At 38.7% G+C, this 11,963-nt stretch overlaps 1 protein-coding gene across 1 annotated transcript in view; it reads right to left on the bottom strand.

Annotated features, from left to right (window-relative positions):
- Positions 1-11,371, bottom strand: part of T265_15740 (hypothetical protein) — a gene marked incomplete at both ends in the record, with an annotated part of 22,854 nt that extends 11,483 nt beyond the window's left edge. Inside the window, one exon of the mRNA XM_009179053.1 lies at positions 11,258-11,371. Within this exon, the coding sequence (XP_009177317.1) occupies positions 11,258-11,369 (112 nt within the window). The remainder of the gene's footprint in view (positions 1-11,257) is intronic.
- Between the last annotated feature and the right edge of the window lie 592 nt (positions 11,372-11,963).

The raw sequence follows: 11,963 nt of genomic DNA, 5'->3' as shown, positions 1-11,963 counted from the left end.
CACATCATTGTGCCACTTAAATTAGCAGGTAGAGTAGCGCAGAGGAATCTCTAGATCCTATAAAAAAAATCAATGCTATCTAAGCACGATGAATCACTCATGCTGTCGTTCCCCATAGTACCCGAAGATTACAATAAAATGTGGCTTATTTTAGAAACAATGATATCAAATTACTTTCTGCTTTTGACAAGACCGATTTTGGAAATAACCGCTAGTATAATTCGTCACTTTGATGTGTCAGTTTAAACCTTCTAAACCTGTAGCACCTTTGGCTCACAAGAATGCTTAAAGCAAGCTGCCCTTCTCACTCATTGTCCCGAAAATTATCAGTTAGCTTGTTCATTCTGCTAATCTGGTATGAGATAATTTTCTTATGCATTCTACCTAAGACTCTTCACAGAACAGGACTCAACCACAACTAATATGAGAGCAACACAATCCGATTCGGTTGATAAAATGAACCGACTGGTCAAATTACCAGTTAAATGTACAACGTTTCTTAAACTATATCTGTTTCAGATTGATTAGTTTTCTTTGATGTGAAGTTAAACATTTGATCATGGAAAGCGTCAGACAAAAATCTTCCTCTAATTATTGGAAGAAAAGTCTGTGCTTTGGGCGCGTCAAAGTGCGGGGTGCTTAGCAATTTTTACGTTTACAGAGAGTCATGCATACCCGAGTGAGCTTGTTAATCCTATACAAAAGAATGCGTTTTTCGTTGGTTGTGGAGGCGCTTGAATTTCGCCAGTGACCATGAGTACTAATTGCTCTGAGAAAAACGTTCGCAACCTGTTGTAAGTTGCCATGCATGACCACGTCTGTTATAAACGCAAAAAACGTTTTCCGTGTCGAATGTTTTGTGTGATATCTATGATACCAATTTTTAGGATGATGCACAAGGGCCCCTTCGGGAGTGAGGCGTCTCAAGCCTCATGTATCGGAAAAACTGCTGATGTGGCGCATGTCAAAATGTGGTATATTTTAACATAACTGGAAATAGAGCTTTAAAAGTGAAGCAGAACCTGAGCTTCACGGTAGTTCGGCTCGCGACCATCCCGCTTTACAAAAAAGTTCAAGTATTTGCATATCTTATGTTTAACTTCTTCATTGCTTGCAGCTGGCAATTAGCATCCCTTACTTGCTTAATTTTAGTAGTTTTTTGCGTGCTCTGCAAAGTTAGATGAAGTTGACAACATCACGGACACAACATCGTTTCTATGCGGTACCGTTGAAATTTTGGAGATTTATGTTAAAAGTGATATTTCCTATAAGGAAATACACCTTGTGAGTGCTATGCTGGAAGTTCTGTTTTGATTCCAATATCAGTGATTTTAATGATGCTGGCGTTCATTATTCAAGTGCGACCATGCATAGATAAATCACTTCATGCCTAGTCAGGTTAGGCTGAAAATGAAACTTTCTGGAAGAGGTTTTATTTAACTTATTCACAAACAACTGCACACTGCAAAATTGTGTTCAACGGCCAATTGCATAAGTGGATATTTCAATTGTTTGCTGTATTTGAATTGGAAGAAGGACACCAACCCCAAGGACAAAATTATCAGGCTAAATATACGTATCAGTTAGTACCTAGGATTACGGAATATTCACGTAGGCCTGATTATATGATTACATTTTATCAAAAAACGATTAAAATGATTTTCCAGTCATTTTGGTAAGTAAGCTTACCTGTTATCATGCATGACAGTGTGTTATGCAAGGTTTAGTATTAAACGTGGGGTTTTCTGCGCGTGTGGTCAGACCTTGTAAAAAACGGGTGGGCCGATTCTGGTGATTTATATACGATTCTATCAATGACAATCACAGTGAATCCAAAACGAAAGATGTGACAAGGTGCATCAAGAGATTGTTCTATGCCATGCCAACATCAGACCTCAGAGCTGCACGACCCAAGTTAATGTAACAATTTAAATGACATGCGAATGCTAAAAAACTACAACCCCGGTGTGCGTTGTCAAGATTGATCATTCAAAGCCAATAATACAGTACCACGGAATTTGTTCTACAGTTGGGAAATTTGACCATTATTTTCATTATAAAATACACCTGATAACTTCCTCAGTATTTTACGTTTTTCGCCGACAAAATTTGTTCATCACAATGGTCACTTAAATCGAAAACTTCGTCAAAGGTGTTAAACAACAGTCATTCTACCGCTACTACAAATTATAGACCTTTTTCAGTAGTGATGTTCCGAGTTCAGTGATTGGCGTAAAAACAACCATTATGATCAATATGAATGGACAATGGAAGCATTGGGAACTACAGAAGTGCTTGAAAAAACAAGGGTGAGTGATGTTGGTATAGCTGGATGCATATTTATGTTCTTGCCGCGTCCATATATGACATAACGCCCAACCGTCAGTGTCACACCTTTTATATACAGAACTCATCTGAACAAATCATGTATGTTAACCCCTTTATCAATTACAACACGGGCGCCATGACGACTGTTAACAAAATTTATCTGTAGACCCTTCCTAAATCAATAATGAAAAACCGACCGCTTGGTCTACAAAATGGTTGCAATTTAAGGAGCTTCCCTATGATTCAAGGCAATATGTTTGCGCTGTTCTATCTTGAATGAAAAAACTCAACAACAGAAAACCCATAATAGCTGATTAAGTCTGATTGTATTTAAGTGCATACGTGCATACCTAAAAAACATTTACCAGCTAGCCTTCGTGTCAAAGCTGCTATTCAAAGCGGCTTCAGTTGAAAATAGGTGTTCGTAAAGTCTTTAATTATAGGCAATGTATCACTCCGGTTCAGTGTGGTGTAGCGCTTGATATGAACGACAATTATCGTGTAGTGCGAAACCAAACATCCTGCAGAAATTGCAACGCTCATCAACGTTTTTAGGATTGCACGAACAACATCTTATTTTTTGCCTGCGTGAACTTTTTGCTTTTAAGTTTATGTGCAATTCAGAGTGAGACTGCCGCGACTACTTGTGGTCGCAATGAAAACCGATTTATAATATAAGAATGTGATCGATATTCTCGGGGATTGCACTAAAGCCTCCTACCCAAAATGCACTCTTCGAATCTGTGCATAGCGTGTTTTCAGATTTGCGTTTCTCTCAAGAATTTAACAGTTTTCGTCACCGGCTATCTCGGGGGATATTTTTCTTTGGTGATGTTGCAGACCCTATTTATAGATTACCCTGCGAAGTTCAGAAAATTCGTTTATGATGTCATTGATTTGAAACAAAAACTTAATCGGCTGAATAGGCACTTTGCACAGGAATTTTCAAGGCCACGCACATGATGTAAGTGTGTCATTTTGTTTTGTCGTGACCAATTCAGAAGCTTACATAACTAGGGCGGGAGTTGCGCCTTCTACAGATGACAAAAATCTGGCTATTTTTATAACTTAACTAACCGAATATAACTCGTGATCGTGAAATATGACTTCCTCGGCATATCCTAAGTCATTGCTTTTTTCACATTTTCGAATAGTTTTTATGTTAACGATGGCACAAATAGCTTTGTAACTACAGAAAAATATCCAGACTAGTGGTAATGTTTTTCATCTGATGCATTTTCCTCGCCGACTTTGGATGTTGCTCACTAATAACTCCTCAGAAAACATTTTATGTAAGTGAAGGTTTAGTTGTAAAAAATACGACTGTTATCAAGGTATTAGCAAAACGTTACTTTTACGAACACTTAAATTAATGCGGACACCGAACATAGATCGGTCTTTTGGTCTCCTTTCGAACCAGCCCTTATTGATAGGTAACAACCCTCAAGATTCCTTGCTCGCTTATTACCAAAGGATTTTCAACCAACAGGTAATGTGTGGATGGCTATCGACTGCATTACGTATCACAAAGCGTTTGGTAATTCTAACATCTTAGTAGCAAAGTCCTGGGTTTTCGTTGCCAAATCTTAACACAGAAACGGCTGCTGCTTACTCCGTTTACGCAGTGGGCTTGAAGAAGGATGTCAGCTAAACCTTGCTGATTGTGTTGTTGATTGTGATGTTGCTGAACAACTTCCTTTTCCAACGGCGTCATTTTAGTAATGAAAAAAATAAAAGAATATGCTTGAGTTGTGCTGGCCCAAAGCACGAGACTCACAAAAATAGATATTGGTCAAAGCGTTTGTTCGGGCAAACGGCCCATGGCCGTGTGAAAATGGTAAAAATGTTTGCAAGTTTACTCAATTGCTTGTAAAACGTTTTTTGGTTTACATATTGAAAGTAACTGGATTGTTACAAAGATAAGCCACAGTCAATAGTTGCGAACCCAAATTTCACCATTTTCTTTGGTCTGTGCACTTATTTCCTCGTGAGTTTGACGTAAACCTTTCACAGTACACTAAAACACTGGAATCTTTCATCTGTAATCAAGAAGCAGGTCTTTCTTGAGTTCCCGCCTAAGTTCATCCACCCAGCGCTCAGTAACACGTGGAGGAGAACGCAACAGACATTACTTTACCCACTGATGCAGCAAACGCTTATAATTTTAGGGCCAGTTTTGCGATACTAAAGCTCCTAAGAGATACACAAATGGGAAAAATATTTTTTTCACTTGTCACCGGTGTTTTCCTGCGTGTTTTTCTATTCGGAGCCTGTTTTGGATAAAGAAGGACTGCCACTGAAAAAAATGCATCTCACAGACAACAATTGGCAAGTACCAGTCACATCACAGCAGAAAAATTATTGGCGTTGTATTTTGGAATGCATATTTGACGGTAACATTTTTCTTATACATTTTAATTTACGCATTCTCAGTTGCAAATAAAATCTATCCCACGCGACTTCCTACCCAAAAACTGCGTCTCCAAATTTGCAACAGGACACCTAGCTTTTTATTATATATGAACTCCACACTCGCACAGAAGAGTGACACTAACGTTGTTTTTTAAAATTTCGTTCACTAGATTTCAACCACTGATAATATTTAACCAATCTACAAATGGGTTAACTGAACCCAGTGATTTGCGCAATTTTGTATGCTAGCGTTGCACTGATACAAAAGAGAGTCACATTCGTCTATATACCCATCGACATGCCTACACTTGCCAAGCCCCCTCAGCCCATGAAGCACACCCAGGCCTCAAGATTCATATTCGAACTGATGGCTAAATGGCTGTGCTAACCTGTACACTCTCCCTAAAATGGCCGGACTGCTCGTCATCGAACATGTCCATTTAGAGAGTCATTAATAAACAAGGCATTTGTGTGCCAGGAACATAAAAGTTGTCGAAAACCTGGATGAGAAAAAGCTACGACAGAAAACCTTAGAAACCGGGAAATGTAAATGCACAACCGTTTCTACTTGTTTTCGGTGAAGTGCTAATAAAAGTGTGATTGCTAGGGCCATTATTCTGCTGCCCATGACAAATTAGACACAAAATTAGAATTGAAATAAAATGGGTATATATTTGATCAGACAGTTGGTTTCATTCGACCTCCACCAGCCAACCGAGTTTGACCAAGATCTGTCTCAATTACAATTAACGATAGAATCATACAATGTTGTTCCGAACCGGATGGCTCACTAAGAAACCTGGAAACGCACTGAGAACTTCACCAGCAAGGAATAATAAGTGTAAAGGAAATCCGAAACGGAGAGATAAAAGTACTGAAGAACGGGAATGCTTGCATCGAAAAAGTCATGCAGATCCTAAATGAAACTTTTAAAAAATCGAGGGAATCTTGGAACGTAACTCATGAATGTATATCAAAATTCGGTAAAATCGACAAACATGACACGGCAAAATGCCTTAGTAATAATAGTCACGCGAGCTGAGAAGACCAAACTGACGAATGTTTTCAGGATGAGAAACATCCTTACAATTGATTAAGTGTTCATTTCGCCCTCCCGGTACAGAGACGATTAATGCCTCGAAGCAACCACAAATCTCTGGCAGTATAATTACCAAAATTGTTTTCACTTACTGAGCAGTAAGATTTGTCTAGAATGTACAATCGCCAGAGGCGCATCTGAACGTTAAACTGTGCACCCGAGTTATATCTAGCTATTTTGTCATCCCTGGCGAAGCCAGTAGTCAGGCAAGCCTGCTAATATGTAAGTTTCTGTAAACGTTGCATGAACTATTTGGATTTCCGACAGTGCGTTGTCAGTAAAATTTGTAGACCACTGTTTTTCGAAGACGGCAATTCATAGAATCATTCCAAAAATGATAAAATCAACTGTATTTACAGCCCCTCAACCGGTAATGTCTTCACTTTTGTGGCATTTGTATAAGTTATCAAAGTTAATGGTTAATGCATAGCCGTACATAACAGAAACAAATATGAAACATGCAGACTACAGAAAGTATGAAGATTTAGCCATCTGGGGAGCTGTTTGGCAAACTGGCTCCAATGCGTATTATTTATTTCTGTATTTACTTATTTCATTCCTTCTGTGGAATTCACAGAATATTGAAGTCTTGAAGGTGGTTCGTTAGCTAGAAGGGGAACCGTGTAGAAAACGTTGAGAAAACGCAGTGGCGCTTGTGAGACTGACGACAGATGAACGTAATGTTTTCTAAACCGAATGGAAAATATTTTAAACCCAAAGATAAATACTAATGGCATCATGTCTTTAGAAATTGTACGGCTCCACGGAGATTCTTAATTTTGTTGTAAACGGAAAAATAATGGATGAGCCATGCACATAATCTTAGGAGAGTTACTCAGATCGAAGTCATAAATTTTGCAAGATTATTGTGCGTGAATTTGCTCTTTGCTACCTGTGCCGAGAAACTGCAGGTTGTCTCGATACAATATTACCAAGAGCTCTTGAATCACTATGGACTTGAGAAGCTGTGTGGACGTACGTTGGAACCCAAATGTGCTTACAAATATCCCAGTAATATTTAAATCACTCAAAGTTCTCCAGTGGGGCTTTGGCTTTTTGACTATGTTCGATGTCAATCGAAAAAAAGCGAAATACTTTCCCATTATCGGAAACAAAGAGGCTGATTAACAATTGTTGAATTTATGTTGCTGTAAGTCCGAAGTCACTCAAAATGTCCGTAAAGCACGATTGTGTCAATATGTTTTTTGTTGTCTATTTTTGACCAACTAGCCTGGGAAGTTTTACGACAAAACACCGCAAATAAGAAAAATTGGTGCGTGTCGATGTTGCATGCGAGATAAAAATCCAATCAGAGGTCGTCCAAATAACGTAACTGAGTCCAGGCTTTCAGACTCTATAGTTGATGGAATCTGAAATTGCCATAATGCTATATCATATGTGTACAACTTGCCTTTTCTTATTCAATTGTAGAAACAATTTGAGCACCCAAATAATGCCTGTAGGTGAATGGAAGTTTAGCATATTTTTCAGTAACAAATTAATTAAATGATTCAGGCGTTGCGTTCAGGGGTATAAATCCGGAGCATTTTACCAGCGCTGAGTAAGTGAAGGTAACTTGTTTCTTTTATATGCCTGACCTCCCTATTTCTTAGTTCCTTACAAAAGATTTTGGGGTGTGGTTTAGGTGTGCTTAAACGCTGGATAAGAGAGGGTAGAGACATTTAAATGGGAATATACTGTAGCCTTACTATGTGTCCTAAAAGACAGTCCATACTGTTGAATTAGGTTGAAGTGTAGTTTTCACTTTCCTTGATTTAATAAAACACCCGACGGACGAGGGAAAAGTCGCCGGAATCATCTGTAATGCACACAGACTAGTCTGGTACTGAAGTCTGCAATTCCCATAGCACCATGTTAGAGGCTTGGGCAAAAAACAGATTAGTCGAAAAGTTTCTGTTGTTTGATTTCGAGTGTTCTCCCCCAAAGGGTCCAAGTTTTCCATGATCGCCCCCCCCCCTTTTAGCAAAATTTGTGATAGGAGGCAAGAGACTTTATATAGTCTGGGACTTCAGCTCTCGACTTTTTTCACTATGTGTCTTTATTTTAACATTACGCAACAACCTTTAATTATTCATGCAGATGGTGTTTAGACCCATTCTGCTAGAACAAAATACAACGAAATGACGATAGCGAAGGGGACTCTGAATAAACCAAGAAAGAGGAAATCTTAAATAATCTAAAACTTAGGTGAGCTGTTACACATCAAAAGCCAAAAAATTTCAACTTTGATATCCAGATACCTATGAAAACTCCAAAAACAGGTTTCATCCATCAGGCTTAAATACGACGATGAGCCGATGAAAGATGGAAAAGTTTTGTCCAACGTAGACCGCAGCGATTGGTCGTAGAAACCAATAGACTTATCCAGAGAGCGGAAGTCAGCCCACTTGCATAGCACACTTTAATTATATTGACTGATGGAACACATGACAGGTCGCACTAGTCCTAAATGTTTGATGTTGTTTGATGCAAATACCAGTGAACAAACGGATAAAATCTGATGTTAGAAGCCAGGAATACGTGAGAGAAACTGACATGGACAAAATGTTGATGGGAAACGTTCTGAATTTTCAAACAGCATATTTTAAATTACCTAGTGGTTGCTGCACACAACATTAAATATTTTGGATCCAATGCACGCTTTGATAGGTAGCATCAGTGAATGTAATTAACGTTAGCGTTTTTAGCTCAATGTTACACAAACCGTCAGATCAAAGCAAGTCCCATTCTCTTTAGTATTATTGATTTTAGTAGGAATTTGAACAAGTACAGCGAAACTCAACATCCTCCTCTGAGAACCGGTGCGAATAAACCTTCGACATACAAATACCTGGTTTTTTCGGATCAGAATATTGAAGGGAACATTGCCGCCTAGAATACCCCGGTATAAGCTCCGGAGAGCTACTAGTCTTAAAAGATCCGGTAGCTAAATATTTTGTGCTCTACGAGTGACGCTCTAAACTGAGGCCTATTTACGGTAACAGACTATTTTTCTGATGCCGATAATCACAGAACTGGTTACAGAGATGCTAAGTAGTAAAGTATAACTTTACCTCACCAGGACTGTGCACATGAACTAAACTAAATGATAAAAAGCACTACTAGGTGTTGACTATTGAATGGTTACGAACCGGCTGGTTTCATCCCTTAGTGGAAAGCATTATATTTGCTTCTATGCAGTTTTCAAAGCTAAGTATAATATCAATGCTTAAATATTATTGTACAAAACAGAATCACTTTTAAAAATACTCCGAAGTGGACCTACCAGTGGCATAATTGCGATTTCAGTGTTGTTAGGATGATTCAGATGACAGTTGATAAACGGCTCCAGGATGACACTGATGATTTATCTGGGTCTCGTTTTTAGTCAAACCGCCTTACGTAGACTTTCTTCTCCTAGTGCTACTTGTTCGCGTCAACCAAACTAAACCACAGAGAGAATCTTAACTGTCATAGTTTGCGTGAAGCATTCCTAATATTTTTAAACATGCAGAGGCAAGATCCCATGGTAAGCAAAATATGTATCTACTCGTGACATTAGTAAAGTGATGGTTTTCTGGGACTTGATAATAAAGTGTATTCACCATTTGATGTCTACGCACATTCCCGGGGAAAACGTATTTCTGCTGGTATTTTTATTAAACCTAACCAACAAATAAACTAAAGTATTTTTAATTGTCTGGTGTGCGCACAGTTTTACTCTTCACGTTGACCTAAACTTGAATTATGTAACTACTCTTAAATGAAGGGCTTCTTCGAATTGAATAGTTTTGTCAAAGGCCTCGGTTTATCGACTTTAGTTGGTAATGAACCACCCTCTATCGTCTTTCATTTAGACAATGTTAACAAGGAACAAACTGTTCCTGGCGACATACTCACTAGCAAAATTCTCAATCAAGTTTCATTACCATTGTGAATCATGCGCTTTCGTTTTATAGAAAAAAATGAAAGTAGGTAGCCAGTTTTAGCCTAGCTTTTCAGTTTCTGGACGTTTCAACCATAACCACCTGATCCCAGGATGAAGCATTTTCGGCGACCAGTTCACATGGTGATGAACATGTTTACGAGCATGCTTACTTCAAGCTACACTTAGATGGTTATTATTTATGGCTGAGATATTATGCATGAAAAATTAATCCCGAAAGGTAAACTAGCTTCTATACGTCTTACAGTTGCTTGCTTCCGAATAAGTCTGTAAATTTCGAAAACTATGTATTTTGTCTAAATGCAAGTTAATTATTTCACGCAAGGGCGTGATACATATTTAAAACTGGTTCAAGATCAACCAGCAATCAGATTTTTTCCCTTGTGTGTCTTTTTACTGTTGTATTTCGGGAACGTTTTGTAATCACTCTAATTACAAAGATTTAATTCCCGTGGATAACTTCCCCGTTTCTAGCTCGATCCGTGAAACTAATTTGGCTTCAAAATTCTTAGTTCGTCGGCGTCTTCTGAATGCTTAGCTTGGACATGCAGACAATACATCTTATGATGTTAAATGCGTTAATCCGTCAACTTCCGAATTGCCTTTGAATTATTATCTTTTTTTGGCTCATTTTATAACCGACAGATTAAACTTGTTTATGATGTAATTGCAGACATTTGGATATTTGTGTTTCCTAGAAGCAATACCTAGAAGCAATACCTAGGAGCAATAGATTGGGGTGATATCACTTAACACATAGAACGTTCAATTGAATCACTGTAAATACGTTGTGAGGCGTTGAAAATCGTCAACCATTTCACTCCTTGATTGCTATACAACCTGACTCGATGTAAGTCGCCGTCACTCATTAATCTAGTACCTCCAGGTGAATGACCGAGAAGCACTCTACAAGTTCCATACTCGTTAGATGTTTGTTGATTACAATGCTTACTAATTCTTATCTTTGCGGAAAACCAATGCACAGACTTCGAATTATGTGAATTCCGTTGTGCGATAAGAATGATTTATACCATCCAAAATATTAAATTTGCTCATTATATTGTGCACACGCAATTTGGATTGGTCCATTGACGGTGAGGGTAAATGCACACCTGTAGAACCCATTAAAACTGACCGTCTCGTGTAAGCAATCTTTTAGCAATATCAAGGTTGAAAGTTTAACCGTATGCGGGCACTTACATTAGACGGGGTTTTATTGCGTGTCTATACTACTTAGTACCACAGAGGCGCGCTTTTATTAAGGCAACCTACATCGTCCAGCAAAGTTTCAAACTCTTGAATACAATTAGGCGGAAATAAGCGATAATATACAATGTGCATGCACAGTAGAGTTTAAAATGGGAACTTTAACGACATGGAACATGTTAACATGCTACCATTAACTCAGAATAATTAAAAACTGAGGTAATTCATTTGCACTTCTATGTGAAGGACAATAACAACCAAATTACCAACTGTTGGAACATCAGAACCGGTGATGGCGGATTTTTTAACAACTGGTATCTGGTGAGCTTCAGTTGCGATGTCAACAGAGTGAGGCCAGCTAGTGTACGCTAAGCAGCTGCCTGAAATGAGAGAGACAAGCAAAGATGTTCAAAGCGCTTGGAACTACTTTTGACCTCAAAAGTAGACAGACAATTAGGCATAATTTGGCAACTGGTGACCTCCTCGATGATTTAGGAATCTTCGAAAAACATTTCTATACGATTGGGCACAAGCTACGAATACTCCATACGTAGTAGGCAGCAAAACCTGATGGAGTTCTCGTTAGCTCACTTGTTAGAAAAGATTACGAATTAATCCAGATCGAAAGCCGCTGATATAAGATAATTAGACCTTGCAGCGGTGCCTCCATATTCCGGCTGCGTCCAAGGTACAAACCTGGTTTATCACACATAGTCGGTCCGTAGAATATTGGCATCTTATAAGCCTTCCACCAAAATGTTCGTTTGTGGGACTGTGGTGTTTAAACTGCCCGCGGCTACCGACCTCTTGCAACATGCCAAATGTTCGCCTTATTATAGACACGTGGAATGAAAAAATCGTATGACGGGTTTGTGAGATCTGCAAAAAACTGCCACTGTTTGCACTGGATAAAAATAAAGCTAAATGGTAATTCTAGCGTTCTATTACTCGCAAGCTTGCAGAAGCAAGCTG

The sequence above is a fragment of the Opisthorchis viverrini genome, assembly GCF_000715545.1.
Source record: "Opisthorchis viverrini unplaced genomic scaffold opera_v5_807, whole genome shotgun sequence".
NCBI lineage: Eukaryota > Metazoa > Platyhelminthes > Trematoda > Opisthorchiida > Opisthorchiidae > Opisthorchis > Opisthorchis viverrini.
This window is presented reverse-complemented; position numbering and strand designations above follow the sequence as displayed.